Source organism: Colletotrichum jinshuiense, chromosome 7, assembly GCF_051148585.1.
Source record: "Colletotrichum jinshuiense chromosome 7, complete sequence".
NCBI classification, from domain to species: domain Eukaryota; kingdom Fungi; phylum Ascomycota; class Sordariomycetes; order Glomerellales; family Glomerellaceae; genus Colletotrichum; species Colletotrichum jinshuiense.
This window is the reverse complement of record NC_139314.1, coordinates 587,617-605,008: the sequence shown is the minus strand read 5'-3', so window position 1 is coordinate 605,008 and position 17,392 is coordinate 587,617. Positions and strand designations below refer to the sequence as shown.

The window sequence follows — 17,392 nt, the reverse complement described above, 5'->3', positions numbered from 1 at the left end:
CAGTCACTCATAAATATCTTAAAACGCCGAAAGAAGGAGTACAAGAAAAGCAAAATTAAGGGAGGTCGGACCCAACTAGAATAATTCCCATTATTACAGTTACACCCCAACTGAAAAGCTCCCGTCCCAACCCCGAAAGCTCAATCCGCATACGGTTGAGCTGCATTCAGTTCGGACAATTCAGCTCGCCACTTCGAATTGGGGCCAGATACCTCTCTAGCAACGAAGGGAAAGCAGAAGTTCATTATGTGGATTTTGATTCGGTAAAAAAGGTGTGTATTTAAAGTTTTTAGGACATTTGTATGCAGCTACACAGGTAAGATCAGTAGACTCATCGGAGATGGATGAATCCGCCAAGTTCAGCTCGCCACTTGCACAGTATTCTAGTGCTACTGATTTCGCGATAGAACCGAATTTCACAAGTGACACGCCGAGTGTTCTGCTGATGAAATGAGGACAATTGAATGCATTCACTCATGCTGCCAGTTTCAGCTCTTCAGCTTTGCATTTCAAACTTGACACTTGGAATATCTCCTCTGGGAAGTCTCAGGACAATTACTATACACATGTCCACAGAAGCTTATTGGGTAGCATTACGACATATTGGATTTCGTGGGAGCTGAAAGCCACGAATGTTGCCTAGCTCGCGGAGTTGCCGCTTGTGCTCGCACCCGGGTCGAATGCCTTCGGAAGCCGCAGACGCCGGAAACGTTTTCGGTAAACACGAAGCCAAGACAGAGTTGTTCGGTCAGAAATTCCAACTGCAATCCCCGTCTATTGGAACTCTGCAAAGCGCCATTGAATTTTCACTGGCCTAGTGTTTTTCTATCTGATTTGTTTTCTGAGCACCTGGCACTGTGAAAATGCGTACAAACATAGTATTTGGCCGAGAGGGCGGAAGTATAAATGGGGCTTCAATGCCTCTACATTTTCCCACAACATCATTCTATATCTTGATTCGAAATCTCCCAGCACACTGAAAACTCACTCGCATCTTCGCAACGATAATATCTAGTACTACCACTACAATGGCTTCCGTTTTGCCTCAGACCCAGACTCACTTCTCTGGTGCGACCGACCCCATGAAGGTTACGGTTGAGATGACTTCGGAGGAGTTTGCGGTTTTTTCCAAAAACCAGATTCACTTCATCGTCGACAACCAGACACCTTTCGTTCTTGAAAGCAATAGCACCACGTTCGCAGACTGGGGTGACTTCGCTTCGGGCCCTAAGACAGTACATTTCCTTTTGCAAAACAAGCTGTCAAAAATTGTGTTCTGTGCTGAAATATTAGCAGGTGAATCCTTTCACCAATAATGGAGACGCGGGTCATGTCATATCTTCGAAGTCGCCCTTTACCGGATCCGCTGGATTAGTTGGGTACACTGTCACCTTGCCCGATGTTAACAAGACGAAGATATATCTCCGTCTGCTCGCAAGCGATCCGTACGCGAGCGTTCGATCCAACTGGGCTTATGTGTCTATCCTCACCTCCGACGAAAGTATCGATCAACCCAGCTACAACAAACTCTACAACGATGAGACTAAGATCGCCCGATACCAGTTCCAAGATAAGATTATCGAGGTAAAAGACTTTCCAGTCCGACGTTTAAAAACAACGACTAAACTTTCAATAGCTCAGAGGGCATATCGGTCAAGCCGATGAGGCTACTGCCACCTTCACACTAACCTTCAAATAAATCTAGTTCTTTGGCAGGAACTACCTGCAAAGCAAGGAGCTACGGTTGATATTTTGCTCATTTTTCATACCTCAACATGACTTACAGTTTCTGAAGGGATGGTGGAATTTTCGCTCGCTATAATAGTTTGATATTTATTCATCCAGGAGACTGTAACACTCAACAGCTAGATAGTTCCATGGACTATGGATGTCTCTAAATTGAAATACTGGCTCACGTTTAAAAACACTTGAGCCGTACTTTTTGCACAGCAATAACCCCAAAGGCCTGTAACATAGTATGGTCATGAGAGGTTTGGCATTTGGTCTATGTAGCCGATTGTTTAAGTCGCCACAGACCGACTAAAACTGAGCGATATAAGTGAAACTGTTGGAACAGATTATGAGTTGGTGAATATGCAAACGAGGCTTATCGAAGCTGTTGCTCTGGTAATAGGTGTATCCACCACAGGCGTATTGCATCGTTACGATACGAGTGTACGGTTTAAAAAAAAGAAGCCGAATGAAGCGTTCAGCCGAGGCCTCCACTGGTGCGCCTTGCAAGTCTGTCACGAAGCGCGGAAGTCGAGACACAATAACAAAAACAAGAGCCCCTTTGAGGAGCCATTGCTACTAAGTAGGAACCGTTACGGCGGTTTCCCTCGCTCCTCATGCGCTAACCTCTGTCGGATTGAAGATACCGACTGCAATACCCCCCTTGCTTGCTGCTTTGCCCTACATGATACATTGCAAATACCCCCATCAAATCATCAAATCGTGACACTATACGAGACATCCTCCCACGTCGACGCCGTCGAAAGGCAAAACACGTCACCCTGTCTTACATCGCGCAGCGCAACAAGCACAGCGCGCTGTCTCCCCGAGACGACCCTGCTCTTGACGCACAGCGGCGCAACCTGCTGTAGCGAGCCCGGCGTCTCGTTCTCTTCGTCGCCTGTCACGACCCGGTGCAGTAGCATCATTATCATGGGGTGCCTCGTGTCGATGTTGAGCACGGCGCCGCCATCAACTCCCATGCTGGCCCGCGGCTGGTCGGATGCCCAGTTCGGCTGCGTGATCGAACCTGTCGGCGCGTTGGTTTCCGTCTGGATCTTGCCGGGCACAAAGGCGACACATTCCTCTTTGGAAATCACAGCGAGCCTGCTTCCGTAGGGCACGGCATTGTCGCCACCGCTCACGGGACCCTCAGACGGCAGTGCCTTCATCGCCCGCAGCAGCGGCGGAAACCCGCCTGGCGGGTAAAATACGCGCATGGCCTCGTGCGGGCCTTTGGACAGCCGATCGTAGCAGTCGCAGTCCGGACCGCTCTCGCATAGCTCGCAGCCCCTGCCATCCGGTGATAATTCGGCGCCCTCCCCATTCCGGTGGAGCACCGGAGCCCAGCTCACGTCGGCGGGCTGCAGCGCGTCAAGTAGCTGCTCGTCGGAGAGGGCCTCGGGCTCCCAGTCGGACCTCTGGGCGCGCCACCAGTCGACCTTGAAGAATACGTCGCGGCCGCCCTGGACGATGGCGGCGAAGGCGAGCCCGAAGGCCCGCAGCCTCGGGAGCACGGCGCCGCGGTCGTTGCCCTCGAGGTAGGCCGGGAACTCGGTGATATCATCGACGTAGAGGTCACGCAGGCCGGGGGGGACGATGGGCAGCAGGCTGAGGTCAGCGCCGCCGAGCCCCTCGAAGCGCTTGCCCTCGTTAAAGAGCTTGTTGAGCAGGGCCTTTGTGGTGGAGTACGCCTTGGACTTCTTGTCGACGGCCTTGACGCCCAGCACGTCGCAGATGGTCTGGTCCATGAGGGCCGGGGTGCGCAGCTCGCGCCGGCGCGCCGTCTCGGGGCTGCGCACCGTCTGGTGCAGCAGCACGCGCGCCACCTTTTCGAAGTAGCGCAGGAGGTCGCCCTGCTTCATCAGCCGCAGCGCGATGCAGTACAGGCCACGTACGTTGCGGCGGTCGCACCCGGAGATGAAGGACAGCGACTCGGCCTGCCGCCACGCGTACAGGAGGTCGAGACACCGCCGCCGGCCCTCGCGGCCCAGGATGCTGTTGGGGCTCAGCTCGGGGAACCTGCGCAGGCGGGTGTGGGCCGGGAGGACGTCGCTGGCTGATGACTGCTTCTGCTTCTCTGCCTGGTGGGTCGGTGCCACATGGGTCCGCTTTGCCGGTGCTGCGGCGTCGTCGCGGTCCGGGCTTTGGTGTCTTTTCCTGGTGGAGTTGGCGGCCGTCTTCTGTTGGGAGGAAGAAACGGCCTTGACGGCGATCGTCGTGGCTGCAGGTTGGCTCGATGCGGCTGACTTACGGGTCGTGATGGTGTTCACCTCGGGCACCTTGTCGCCAGATGCGTCGGGGGTCGGGGGAGTCTTTGTGTGCGGCTGAGAAGTGGGCTTCGTTTGGGGTTGTGATGAGGACTTCGCTTGGGGTTGGGATGCGGACACACGGGCGGACTTTCGAGATGGGGTGTCCGCCTGCTTTTCTTCGGACTGCGTCTCCTTTACTTCAGATTGCGCCGCAGCAGGCCGTGGCTTGTTGGCCAAATGCGCGGTGGCCAAGGCGGCCGGAGGAGGTCGGAGGTAGGGAACCGAGGGGGTCGGCTTCCCGGCGGAGTCACGGACAGTGACCGACGGCTTTGGTGTCGATTTTGCGGCGACGATCGCCGGCCGATGGTCCAGATTGCGGTCCGCTTGTCGCAGGCTCGACGATGCGACATTGGCCAGCATGGTCAAGCTCCCGTGCGCGCGGGGCGGCTGCGTCTCTACGGGCGGCGTGTCCTCGTTCTGTAGGTCCTCGTACACGCGGTCGAGCTCGTCGGCCTGCTTGCGGAGGCCTTGTGCAAGCTGGCGGAGGTCGACGGACAGGTTGGCCGTCAGCTGCTCCTTGGACTCGAATGCATGGCGCGCTACGGTCCGGAGCATTTCTTGCAGGGTAATGTAGACCGGGTACAAAGGCCCGGCCTCTTCCTTTTGGGCCATCGCGGCGGAGGACGTCGTCGTCCCAGGCTGGTAATGTGTTTAGCAAGGAAAATGCGACGACGGGAGGGATGAGTCCGCAGGCAAGGGTGGTAGTTATCACGGACGGCGTCGACCTGCTGCCGTCTTATGCCGAGGCTAGAGTGAGAACGTATGGGTACGTGATGTTCCTATCTTAAGCTTTGGGATCAATAGCCTCCCGTTGATATATCACGTCACCCCACCGAACTTCACCCGGGGAAGTAAAATGGACGGTTAGCAGACGTATGGCACAAATAGTCCGTGTGGTTGGCGACGATGTCTGGGACCGTAACTAGTATTTGTGGAATCGCGCTGCCAAGAACATCCCACGGGTTTGGGTGGTATTCTGGGCGCCCCGCGTCACATGCGAGTTCGTGGTAGAATAGGCACGGGCCGTTGCACCTCGAAGACCCCGGAGGAGGCGGTCAGGAAACGATGACGGCGACCGGACGCGATGATGGGAGTGGTTGAGCCGTCTGCGAGGGACAACGCAGAGCGGCGCTAGTTCGAGAGCTTGGACACCATCCGTTCAGATCCCTGCCAAGAGCATCGCCGAGTAGGTAAGCGGACAGACCACAACTGGTCTAGGGCGTGGATGATAACTAGTGCGAAGCATCAGCGGGTTTGTGGAAATTGAGAACTAGGCTTGCGGGACTCCGTGGTATGGGAGAAGCAGGGCACACGTCTAGAGATGTGCGCGGTGCAGAGGGGACATTTGCGTCTAGATCGTCCGACCAGCGCCAACTCAAGTTATAAAGTAAGAGAGATGGACAGTGGTGCTGTACTATGGATGTGCATGAGAACTATTTGTGGTTGCGGTGAGCCAAATAGACAGAATCGTCCCAGCAATATAGAGCCGAGCACGGATTTTGACGGTGGTGCGGACACTGGCACATGCATCAGAACTGCGCTTTGCTGTGCTGTGCTCTGAGACATGCCTTGGACATGCATAAAAGTGGGATGAACGGGCGTGGCCATCAGGGCGGCGGCTTGCTGCTTCGATCTCGGGGTAACAAAGTCGGTGGACATGCATGATCCTACATTGTCGACCGACATGACAATAGATAAAGCTCCCATGTCAGAAACCCCAGACAAAAGCCAGATTTTCTCTCCTCTCACTTCTGCTGCGGTACTTGCCGCGTACCGAGATCCTTCGGCGCATAAGATGTACCCCGTTTCCGGCAATTGTACGTACCTCAATGGGTGGGGGGACGGATGGTTGTCGTCTGCAGTTGGTGGTCAGACGGGTGAGCATTTGGACAGCGTTACCTTTGTGCGGCCGAAGCGTGCGTACAGAGTAAATTGCTACTTCTGCACTACGGAGACCGCCGCCGACGCAACTCGACGCGACGACTGGTGGAATAGGACTTTTTGGGAATCACGCCCGGATTGGGTGAAAAGGGCAACGAGTTCGCGCGGTGCAAAGCTTCCGTGACACACAATTCCAGGGCCGCTTCGCGTTGTTGGCGGCGCCGTCCTCTTCTCTCTCCCTCCCGCATGCTCTCCCTGCAGTCAAACCTCTGCCAATGGCCGAAGCGAAGGCCAACCATCCGTACTACATAGCGACTCCGCGTTACCGAGGGACTTAAGATTGTGCGGAGCTGTTTGTTTGCCGCGTTCAAGACCTGTCGAGCTGAGCAAACCCCTGGAATGCACCTGGAATGCAGCATGATTTAATCAGGATCAGGGCCCTCCTCCACTCGGCGAATCAGTTTCCCAAATCGTCGCTAATAAGCCATCCCCCTCCCCTGCGAGTGCCACCGGCAGTCATCCGCGGCACCCGCTCATTTCATGTCCTACTGCATGCCCCGTTTTGCTTGCCAGACGTCGAGATATGCCCACACATCATGCATTCATCAAATGTCTCCGGAGGCCATCCTTCGGCGTATCTCCACCTGCCAAGTTGGACCGGCAAGTCCGCGTATCGGTCCTTGGGGGACGCCTTTCCACGGATTCGGATTCGCGCAATGCACTACAGCGTCCAACAGCGCTGAAATAGCCCGTACTTAACCGTGGGAGTCTGGGACGGTCCTTCACGCCTGCCTAATGAGACCAGAATAGATAGAAACGCCGCCGGCTTGCATCGGTGATACGGCCGATGCCGGCTGCCGGCTGATAACACGACAACGTTGGGGAGCAATCCGGAATCTTGCATACTTGTCAAGGCCATGACACCAGATGCAAGTCGGGCATACCCGAATGTAACCAAGGATAATACCGCCACGGCCATGGCACGCACAAACAAACCTGTTGTCGTAAATCATATAAAGCCTAAGTCGGCCGTCGATGATTGGTACCAGCCCATTGCCCTGGTCTTTAAGCCATCATTAAGGACGAGAGAAGAGTAACGCATCCTGATGTTTTGGGCTCGAGAGAGCGGGAGGTGATCCTGGTGATCTCGGATAGACTGCGAAAGGCATACCTAGACACAGGTGGGTTGAGTCTGTTTAATAGACCTTTGATGTCATCTCTCTTGACAAGCATGCGAGGATGCGAGGTATCGACGGCAGCGAGGGGGTTCGTGAGTTTGGTGGGACGTTCTCTCGGATACACTGGAGCTAACTTCCATCGATTCTATGTCGTATCTGTTTAGGGAGGTGAAAACCATCGCGTATTGCTGTAGTTGAACGAGCTTCACCGTGGACAGGAAAACGAAAGTAATAAGCGATCAAAATAGTAAAGGCACATACAGGTCGGTGAGAGAGATGGTTGCGTCGACAGAGCGTGGTTGAAGTCTTTCACTGCCACTCTAATACTGGCATTGCTGACCATGGAAAGATAGCTCAACAAGCATAAGACAGGAAGCTTTCATTACATCGCTGGAAGTTTTGCCAGTTGGGCAACCGGTCATGCTTCAATATGCCATGATTGACACTGGCCTTCACGGTTTTGCCACAGTCTGACGACGGCTTTGTACATCAATTGCTGCTGAAAAGTAACTGTTCACAAGTGTTCACTCGTCTATCTACAAACCCCACCACATTCAGGCGTCAAGTACCAAAGTTCATGTTGGTCGTTCCTCCGGTCGTATGCAGTCCAGCAATCACATACTTTCCCGAGATAGGCCCGTGGAAAACTGGCCCCGAGCCGCCGCCGGACGGCGTCCCTGTCCATTTGTTGCTGCCTCCGCTGCCACGGCCGTCATCGCCGTCATCACCGCCATTGCTGCCATTGCCGTTATTGTCGCCATTGTCGTTGTTGTCCGCCGGCCTATCCGTCCGGATATAGCGCGCCAACAAAGCCTTCATCACCGATGCCGCCGTCAGGGCCGCATAGGCCTGCCACTTCTTGTTCTTGTGGCTGTCGGCGTAGTCGCAGACCCCCTTGACCACGATACACGCCTCGTCCCACACTCCAGCGCCCTCCATTTCCAGCGCGATGACGCCGTGCTCCCGTGCGATCCTGTCGCGGTCCGCGCCGGACTTCATCACCGTGTCGGCCGACCCGATGGAGCCGACGAAGATCTCAAATGTCTCGTCCTCCCCGCTCGCGGGGTCTTGCACCTCGTCGAGCCGCTCTCGCGGCACCAGCCGCGCCTCGTCGCAGCGGAGCTCATCGCACGATGCGGCCCGCGCGGCCTCGCAGGCCTGCACGCCGCAGCCGCAGTCGGATCGGTCCCGGTGCTTGTGTAGGTATCCCGTGTCGAAGAGCCTATCCTCGGACGCGGGTGGACGGCGGTACCGGGCCCGGCGCCGTTTCTTCGCGGCTTTCTCCTGCATCTCGGCGACGACCTGCAGCGCCCCAAGCTGGAGGCGTTCCCGCCCGCGGCTCGTCTCAAATGTTGCGAGCAGAGACCGAATGTCCCTGCTGTGCCGGCCCGGGTTATCCTCCAGAGTATCTCTCCGAACGAACTGGCCCAAATACTGCCTGCCGAGATCGTACTGCACGATCGTCTTGCTAATGACCACATCGCCGAGGAGCATCTCGTCATCGGTGCCGGCGTTTGGCACTCCTCCGCAGATTCCTGTTAAAACAACCAACCTGAGGCCCGTGTAGCTCGACCGGAGGCTGGCGGCAGCGCTCGCCGCGCTCACCTTGCCCATGTTGGGGAGGAGCGCCAGAACGACGTTGTACTGTCCAATTCGACCGGTCGCATATGTGTTCGGGTCGTTCTGCGCCCTCCCGTACGTGTCGCCGTCATCGTCCCAGAATTCATCGAAAGCTAGTTCCACGGCGTTGTACTCGAGGGCTAGCGCACATACCACCGCGATCTCGAACTCATCGCGACGACTGGGGCGGATGGCCATCTTGGTGGTGGCGCGGCATATAGCTGCAACCGAGCGGTTGGGAAGACGAGAGATGGGGCCGCGAAAAGAAGTGCAAAATGCAGCTGTGGATATAAATAAGCACGTGTTGGCTGCGGCCGCCTGCAGGCCAGGCCCTCAGCCTGATTTTTGTCTTGTCGTCAGGCGAGCGGTCTCTGTCCTCGCCAACAACGCAACGACACCAACTGGACGTTTATCAACACGATTCACAGCCTGCGTAAAGCCATGAACAACCAAACCTCGTTTGGTTCGACTACAGGGCACATCGCGTTCCCCGGCGCCCACGTCGAGACCGGGGGGACGCTAAATGTGACGGTTTCCGACGGCCGTAAGCATCGCCGGCCTTCATTACCCCGCCTCAGAAAGATAACCCCAGAGTCTCTAGACCCGCCCGCGATAACAGCGCAACCCAACGTCGTAATCCCATTCGAGCGCAATGACGGGATAATCAACCGGCCGAACATCTTCACCAAACTCGAAGGTCTTCTCCCGCCCGTCGCCGAATACCAAAGCGCCGCTCTCTGGGGTCTTGGGGGTTCAGGGTAGGCTACAAGCGGCTCGGTTCGTGGACAGGTTCCGCTGACAGCTGTAGTAAAACCCAGATTGCGCTCGAGTTTGCCTACCGCCGCTTCCGCGAGATCAGTTGCGCCGTTTATTGGGTCCACGCGGACAACGAGGCGACCTTCACGCAAGACTACGAAACCCTTGCACGGCGAGCCGGTCTTACAGGCAAATTTCACGGAAAGGAGTTGCTTGGAGCCGTGCGGGAGTGGATAGAGGCGCAGCCTTGTTGGCTCTTGATTGTCGACAATGCCGATAACCTCGGAATATTTGGCGTGCAGGGGGTCGCGGCAAACACACAGCACGGGCAAAAGTCAAACGAGGATGTCTGCTTGTACGACTACATACCCCGGGCACCATTTGGAACGGTGCTGTGGACGAGCCGCGACGAAAGGATCGTGGGCACTCTAGTCGGCGCCCAACGGGGGCTGCCAGTCGGTCGGATGATGATTGAAGAGGCCACCGCGCTATTCAAGGCTTCGACAAACCAAGGAGCCATTGACAACGAAGAGCAAGACGCCATTTCCGAGCTTTTGAGACAGCTTGACCACCACGCTCTTGCCGTATCGCAAGCCGCCGCTTACATCCGCATTACATCAATGCCGGTGGCCAAGTATCTGTCGAGGCTCACAGAAGGAAAGAAGAGATGGAAGATTCTAAAAAGGTCGGAACACGACCGGCACCGAAGACGAGAAGTTCCGAACAGCATTTTGGAAACATGGAGCATCTCGATGGAGCAAATACGGCAGGAAGGCGGCACAGCATACCAGCTACTTCTCACACTTGCGTACGTCCACAACCAGAATATTCCTCACACATTAGTCCGGGCGGCAGCGCAAGCGAGTAAAGAACAGGACCTACAGAGCGTGGACAGCAAACGCACAAGTTCATCAACAGATAGCGAGGATGAATCGGACGACGATGAAGATGAGGTCGTTACTGCAGTGGCTCGCCTGAGAGAGTTTTCATTCCTGAGCATGCACAAGCATCAATCGCTAGGCAAGACGTACGAGATGCACAAACTTGTCCAAGACGCAGCTCGGTACAGCTTGAGCCTGAAATCGCGCCGATCTGACGCAGCTCGTTTTTCCAAGGCAGCACTTCGCTATACATTGTGTAAATTTCCAGGACGTGGTCGCGAAACGTGGGAACTGGGCGAACTCTGGCTCCCTCACGCATTGCAAAGCAGTGAATGGGCTGAGGCTTGCAACTCAGTCCTAGAGAAGGATATTCTAACGCTATTAGGCAGGGTGTCGTATTATTTACTCGACAGGGGCCGATGGCACGAGAAGGAGCTGGTGGATAAGAAAACCTACACACTTCGGCTGAGTATCTATGGAGACAGGCATCACGAGACACTTTTCGATATGGCGAAGCTTGGGACAACGTACCATTTTCAGGGGAGGTATGACGACTCGGAGAGGATGTATACAAAAGTATTAAAGTTACAGCAGGAAGTTCTTGGCAAGATGCACCCAGATACGCTTGCGGTCATGGCTAGTCTTGCGGCAACATACTACGTTCAAGGGAGGTATGGTGAGAGCGAAAACATCTCATTGGAAGTACTAGATCTGCATTGGGATGTCCTTGGCAAGAGGCACCCCGATACGCTTAGTAATATAGCCAACCTGGCAACAACATACCTCGTGCAGGGGAGGTTTAATGACGCGGAAAATATCTATAAAGAAGTATTGGAGTTACGTCGGGAGATTCTTGGCAAGAGGCACCCCGATACGCTTAGGAGTATGGCCAGCCTTGCAGCAACATACCTCAGGCAGGGGAGGTGTAACGAGGCAGAAGATATCTATATAAACGTATCGGAGTCGTATCAGGATATTCTGGGCAAGATGCACCCTGAAACACTCGCCACCATGGCCGATCTTGCATCAACATACCACGCCCAAGGAAGATATGTTGACGCGGAAAATATCTTGAAAGAAGTATTGGAGCTACGTCGGGGGATTCTTGGCAAGAGGCACCCGGATACTCTCAGCAGTATTTCCAAACTTGCGTTAGCAATCCACTCCCAAGGGAGGTATGACGAGGCGGAAAAAAGTCAAGTAGAAGTACTACATTTACATGAGGAGCTTCTTGGCAAGAGACACCCCGATACGATTAGAAGTATGGCCAATCTTTCAGCAACGTACTACGAGCAGGAGAGATATAATGAGGACGAAAATATGTCTGTAGAAGTACTAGAACTGCGCAAGGAGGTCCTTGGCAAGAGGCACCCAGATACACTTACGAGTATGGCCAACCTTGCGGTAACATACCGTGCTCAGGCAAAACATAAAAAGGCGGAGGAAATCGAGATGGAAATTTTAGAACTGCGTCAGGGTGGCCTTCATCTTGACAACAGGCAACCAAATGTGGCCTAGGAACCTGAGACAGTAAGTGCATAGTTAGATCGTATTGAAACATAAATTCTGTTACAGTCCTAGTTACTTCCTGGTTCTGATCGCTCTACTACGTCTTCCTTGCAGTTGAGCGGCAGTTATGTCTCTCCTCTATGCGAAGCAATCCTTGCCAATCCATATTGTTGGCATTTCACGCAGAATATCTGCTGTGAATTCTAGGAGACCTGTGGAGTATAAGTACGATGCTAGAGATAAGGCACATAGCCACAACTTGGTGACTTTGTAAGCGATCCTAGGCGAAGAACATGTTGTTCATAAAATTTTGAATGCAAGCGAGATCAGAAAATGAAATTGCAACTACACTTAGTTCCAAAGAACTGTCATCACCGTAGGACCCTGAGACATGTCTGTGTCTGTTTGAAGATTTCCAAACACATACAACACTGGGGTTTCGCTGATGGTCATCGATTCAACTAGACTACTCATCCAGATTACTACCCTCCTCTAGAAGCAGTGGAGGCAGCCTTTTCGTGATGGCTTCAACAACCTGATGTTGTGGGTAATGCTCTTTGAAATTGGACGTGTGAAACATATTATTACCGACAAAAAACGGTCTCAGAAGATGATGACGGAAGCGTTTTCACGTTTGCCATGTTTTTAACGTATTTTCAGAAAGGGTTTCGCTGAAGCAAAGCCAGCTTTGGTGTCATATCGTAGACATTTTGTGCCTGAGCGCTTGAGCTATATTTAGATGCAATAGATCGGTATCGTAGACCACAGGAATTACAACTGCATCGAGATCTAATTGTATCAAGCATGTGAGCGGAAGTTTTTGCTTATTGAAACCTGTCGTTGAACTGAAAAGTACGACTTCGCCTTAGCACTTTCCAGCTACCTGATTTTGCAAGAAACACCAGCCTCAAGCAAAAGCGCCCGAAGATCATGAACGGTTTTCCCACCATCACATGCTTCCTCCTCATCACCACTGAGATATTCCCAGTCAGATCCGTGCTCATCAATACCACTCTCATATCCATGATTCTCATCGACGTAAGTGCCACGGCATGGCCCTGTGTGATCGCTATCACACTCCCAGGCAGGTAGCCAGATCTCCTTGAGGCAGGGATAGCCTCCGGTCCGAATATGGCTAGCCAGCCACCCAAACTCTTCGTTGTAATCATTGGGATAGCCGTTAATTTTTAGGAACTCCAGGCTCGAGGGTAACGTCTGGAGGGTACAGGATCCACCTGTCCCCATATCACCCGAGTATATTGAAAGTTCCTCGAGACTGGTGAACATGGCCAGTGAGCCCAAACAAAGCTCATCTTCATACTCCGTTCCGAAATACAAATCTAGCTTTCGAAGGGTGCTCGCATGCGTCGAGAGAGCTGTCATGGTTTCGTTCGGGGCTGTTGTTTGGTCTGGCGAAAAGGTAAACTCCTTGAGCCCGCGACAAGACTTGATGACCTCGACTATCTTTGCTTCGCTGATATCGGAGCCTTTGAGGCTCAACGTCGTGATTCCGCTCCAGTCCAAATCTCCGTGACCAAGGTGAGCAGGCCAAACCTCGAGCGCCTTGAGATTCGGGGCGAGTCGCAGTAGAGGGTCCATGTCGGCTATGGATTGGCCCGTGGTTGGGTGGCACCGGAGGCGTGTGAGAAGCTCCAGGCGGACGACCGTTCCCCCCGGGCTGGGCATGCATCTGAAAAAGTCGCCCCCAACAGCTAGGTCGAGAACCCTTATATTTGGTGCCATCAGGACTAAAAGAGCTGTTATAAAGCTCAGGTTGTTAAAAGTTTCGTGCCATTGGAACACTGGAATGCCTAGCTCCTGCAGAACGCTTGATATAAATACAACGTCTTCATCCTTGAAGAGTTGCGGGCCATACGGCAACAGTTCCCCGGACAGAAAGAGGGTGTGAACATGTGCTGCGATCTCAGGTTGCTCGTGCCAGAGCCTGATGAGAGCGATAAGCTGCGGGGTAGTCGGGTAACAGGGACGATAATGATTCGTCAAGCAAAAGTGTTTCCATACAAGGGGTGAAGCAACGTGGTGAAGTGCTCGGCAAGTCTGTGATGCCGCTTTCAGAGTCGTCAAGTCGTCAGCGTTCACCTCAAACAGGGGCAGAACCATGAAAGCGACATGTTGATTGATGTTTAAAAACTCGGCAAGGATTTTCTGCAGAATTTCTGCGGGGAGCTGAGTGATCTTTGCCATGTCTTGCAGACGTGTTGAAATTGTGGCACATTGAGCTTTGAAACAAAGCATTCCAGGAGTGAGGTTTAAGTAAAGATTTGAACAATGGAACCTAGACCCAATTAGGACGGCCTGCCTAATGTGTACCTTAAGTTTAGATTGCCATTTTAACGAACGACTCCATGCTATTGACGCTAATTGCGAATCCTAGCGGCACGGCTAGGCAACAGTCTCGCAATGACCTTTGAAGCCGGGAATAACCACTTAGAATCCCTGTCTCCCCTGGCATGAACCAAAAATGCACTTGCATACTAGGACCACGGAATGCGCTTCTAGTATAGATCTCAAAGCAAGTCTAACAAGGCGAGGACCAACCAACCCAAGCAAGTAAAGAAAGCTATTCTTAACCATTGATGAAGCTCCACAACACCTCAACCTTGGTTTCCCCTGGCCACCGCCCCACAAAAGCAAGGGGACGTAAGAGCACCCAAACACCAAAAAACATACAACACCAGGTATTCACTGGTCGTCACCGACCCAACTACTAGTTAATCCGGCCCTCAGAAATATTAAATGTAAGTGATACGGTCTCCCATTTTTTATGTCCACTGCCTCCGTCGATGCAAGACACAGCACCGAAATAGCCCCACTCCACGGAACGGACCCATATTTCCTCTGCCGTATTGTGGTGTGGGCGAACCGCCCCGGGCTCCGTTTCAAACAGGCACCGTTGAGCGGCAAGGGCCCCGGAGGCCCGAAAGCGACCGGCCGGGGGTGTCTGTAGGCTGCGGCGCTAAATGAGGTTGACCATGCATTGGAACTAATAAATCAAAAAGGTGCAGCCCCCGAGCCTTTTTTCCTGTGACCCTTCTCTCTCCTCGCTGCAACACCCGCGGCATCTAATTTCGGATTTTCACCTTCGATTCTTACAACCTCGGCCTTCGTTCTCATCATTCACATTATACAGAAATACCTCCGCCAAGAGGCGCTGGGCCTATGCGTCCCCTAGCGGGTAGCTTAGAGGAACAATGTCAAGATGTCTCAATTGTCTGTTGACGTTAGCACTGGGAATGATTATCATTTGTCCGAATCGTGCTTGACTCTTTCGGTGACTGTTGTTGGTTCTCGAGCTGTCCCACATATCATGCATGATTTTGGCCTTGGAGCATCGAGAGAGTGCTTTGAAAAACACCTAAAAGGCTGTGCAACTCGAGTAGAAAATGGTAAATAACTGAAACGCTGGAGGCAAATATTGGCAGATGCATGGTTGCGGTGGTTATCTAAACCGATATTTAAGGTGATTTCAGAAGAACAGTCATATAGTTGTGCCAGAAACATAAAGGCTTTATTATCCTAAGACTTACTTTTCAATGGTAGAACAGGCCATTCGTAGTCTCGCTTGATAGTAGTCCGGAACTCCCAATCTCCGCAGCCGATAACCTCCGTGATTTCCCCCTGTTGACTAGGAAGGACGACTTCGACAATAATACCATACGGCACTGATACTTTGAGGTGCAGTACCTCGATATCCCTACAATCAGTCGACGTCTGCCATCGGCAAGAAATAATACCATGGCGAGTAATATGAGAAGCTGAGGCATGCGAAAACTCAGCCCCAAGAACCGGAGCAATCCGACACCTCGTCCAACCTGGCTCAAGTCGTTGAAGCCCAGCAACTCTCTCATAGAGAAACTTTGCGATAGCTCCAAAAGCGTAATGATTGAAAGACGTCATTTCGCCTTGATTGATGCTGCCGTCAGGTAGCATCGAGTCCCACCTCTCCCAGACCGTGGTAGCACCCATGGTGATTGGATACAACCAAGAGGGACATTCATTCTCTAGCAGCATTCGGTAGGCAACTTGAATATGGCCAGTGATGAAAAGCGCTTCGCATAGAAATGGCGTGCCAGCAAAGCCGGTGGCGATTTTGAACGAGTTCTTTCGCACAAGCTCGGCCAGTCGATTACCAGCCCGGACTCTTTGAGGCTCAGTTAACACGTCCAGGCAAATAGCTAGTGCATATGATGCCTGCGTATCCGAGACAATGCGCCCATTTTCAGTCACATATTCCTGATGGAACTCATTCTTTGTGGCTTCCCATTCCTTTTCGAATTCTGACTTCTTGTCCTCGTGTCCAAGAATTCCAGAAATTCGGGCCATGAGGCTGAGACTTTGGATGAGGAACATGTTAGAGACCATCCTGGCATCTGTGGGAGACTTCCATGGTGCATCTGGGGGTGCGGCAGGATCAAGCCAGTCCTAGTTTTTCAGACGTCAGTATCAGCACAATAAGGATCTGTGGCAGCATATGAGACTCACTCCAAGCTGGAAAATAGATATGTCCCATAGATGGGTAGCTCCTGATGTGTTTCGGGGCAATTTTTCCATCCAAGTAAGCATGCTGACATACTGTTGAGACAGAATCCCCTCGTCTCCCGTCTCTTGATAAAGTGCCCAAGGTGCCAGGATGGTTACATCGTGCCAAATGGCGCAAGGGACCCTTCTGCACCAGATAGGGTCTGGCAGTGTTGCGTTTGGGCTGACCATGGGAGGCACACCCCCCAGGACTCCTTGGTCATACTCGACGTCGATTAGCCAGTTCTTCAGCATGCCAAAACAATCATAAATCAGGGGGGCGGTTGGCGCGAAAAGGGCCAAATCGCCAGACCAACCCAATCTCTCGTCTCGCTGAGGACAATCTGTCGGTACGGAAAGGAAGTTTCCCCGCATACTCCAAGTGATATTATGATAAAGCTTATTGATCAAAGCATCTGAGCAAGAGAATGATCCCACTGGCCTCATGTCAGTATGACACACAACAGCTTCGATGGACGACAATAAGTCAACTTCGTCAGGCCATCCATCAACTTGAGCGTATCTGAAACCGTGGAAAGTGAACCGTGGCTCGTATCTTTCTCCCTCAGTATCTCCTTTGAGGATGTACTCGTCAATAGCTTTGCATATACGCAATGGACGGGTCCCGAGCTCGTCGTGTTCCAGTACTTCGGCATGAGAGAGCGTGATTTTGTGACCCCGTGGACCTTTGATGTTCGTCAACTTGACATAGCCGACGAGATTCTGGCCAAAATCAATGACTGTCTTGCCAGATGAGGTGATGATTTTTCCAATAGGCTTGATTTGCTCGATTCTTCTGACCGGCTCGCTGTAGCCAGCTGATAGCTGGGTCGACTCTGGTAAAAAGTCGAGACAGAAGACCTTTTCCCAGCGAGGATTTTCAGATATCTTGGTGTCTGCCGGAGTAGACCAGTATGGAACCTCCATTGTGGCGTCATACTTCTCTCCATCGTATATTTCGGCAAGCCTGATAGGGCCCTGGGTC

The 17,392-nt window shown here is 52.9% G+C and overlaps 5 protein-coding genes across 5 annotated transcripts; 1 reads left to right on the top strand and 4 right to left on the bottom strand.

Moving 5' to 3' along the window:
• Window positions 1–2,447: 2,447 nt before the first annotated feature.
• On the bottom strand, window positions 2,448–4,655 carry EsH8_VII_000148 (uncharacterized protein; the record flags this gene model as incomplete). Its single annotated transcript, XM_083270281.1, has 1 exon — window positions 2,448–4,655. The coding sequence occupies one exon, from the start codon at window positions 4,653–4,655 to the stop codon at window positions 2,448–2,450; it is 2,208 nt and encodes a 735-aa protein (XP_083127838.1).
• A 3,008-nt stretch (window positions 4,656–7,663) lies between these two features.
• On the bottom strand, window positions 7,664–8,920 carry EsH8_VII_000147 (uncharacterized protein; the record flags this gene model as incomplete). Its single annotated transcript, XM_083270280.1, has 1 exon — window positions 7,664–8,920. One exon carries the CDS (start codon window positions 8,918–8,920, stop codon window positions 7,664–7,666), a length of 1,257 nt encoding a protein of 418 aa, XP_083127837.1.
• A 243-nt stretch (window positions 8,921–9,163) lies between these two features.
• Window positions 9,164–11,877, top strand: EsH8_VII_000146 (uncharacterized protein; the record flags this gene model as incomplete). The annotated part of the gene is made up of 3 exons (XM_083270279.1): window positions 9,164–9,266; window positions 9,324–9,480; window positions 9,531–11,877. The coding sequence occupies 3 exons, from the start codon at window positions 9,164–9,166 to the stop codon at window positions 11,875–11,877; spliced, it is 2,607 nt and encodes an 868-aa protein (XP_083127836.1).
• Window positions 11,878–12,747: 870 nt separating this feature from the next.
• Window positions 12,748–13,467, bottom strand: EsH8_VII_000145 (uncharacterized protein; the record flags this gene model as incomplete). Its single annotated transcript, XM_083270278.1, has 1 exon — window positions 12,748–13,467. One exon carries the CDS (start codon window positions 13,465–13,467, stop codon window positions 12,748–12,750), a length of 720 nt encoding a protein of 239 aa, XP_083127835.1.
• Window positions 13,468–15,405: 1,938 nt separating this feature from the next.
• EsH8_VII_000144 (uncharacterized protein) lies at window positions 15,406–17,334 on the bottom strand (the record flags this gene model as incomplete). Its single annotated transcript, XM_083270277.1, has 2 exons — window positions 15,406–16,311; window positions 16,372–17,334. 2 exons carry the CDS (start codon window positions 17,332–17,334, stop codon window positions 15,406–15,408), a joined length of 1,869 nt encoding a protein of 622 aa, XP_083127834.1.
• Between the last annotated feature and the right edge of the window lie 58 nt (window positions 17,335–17,392).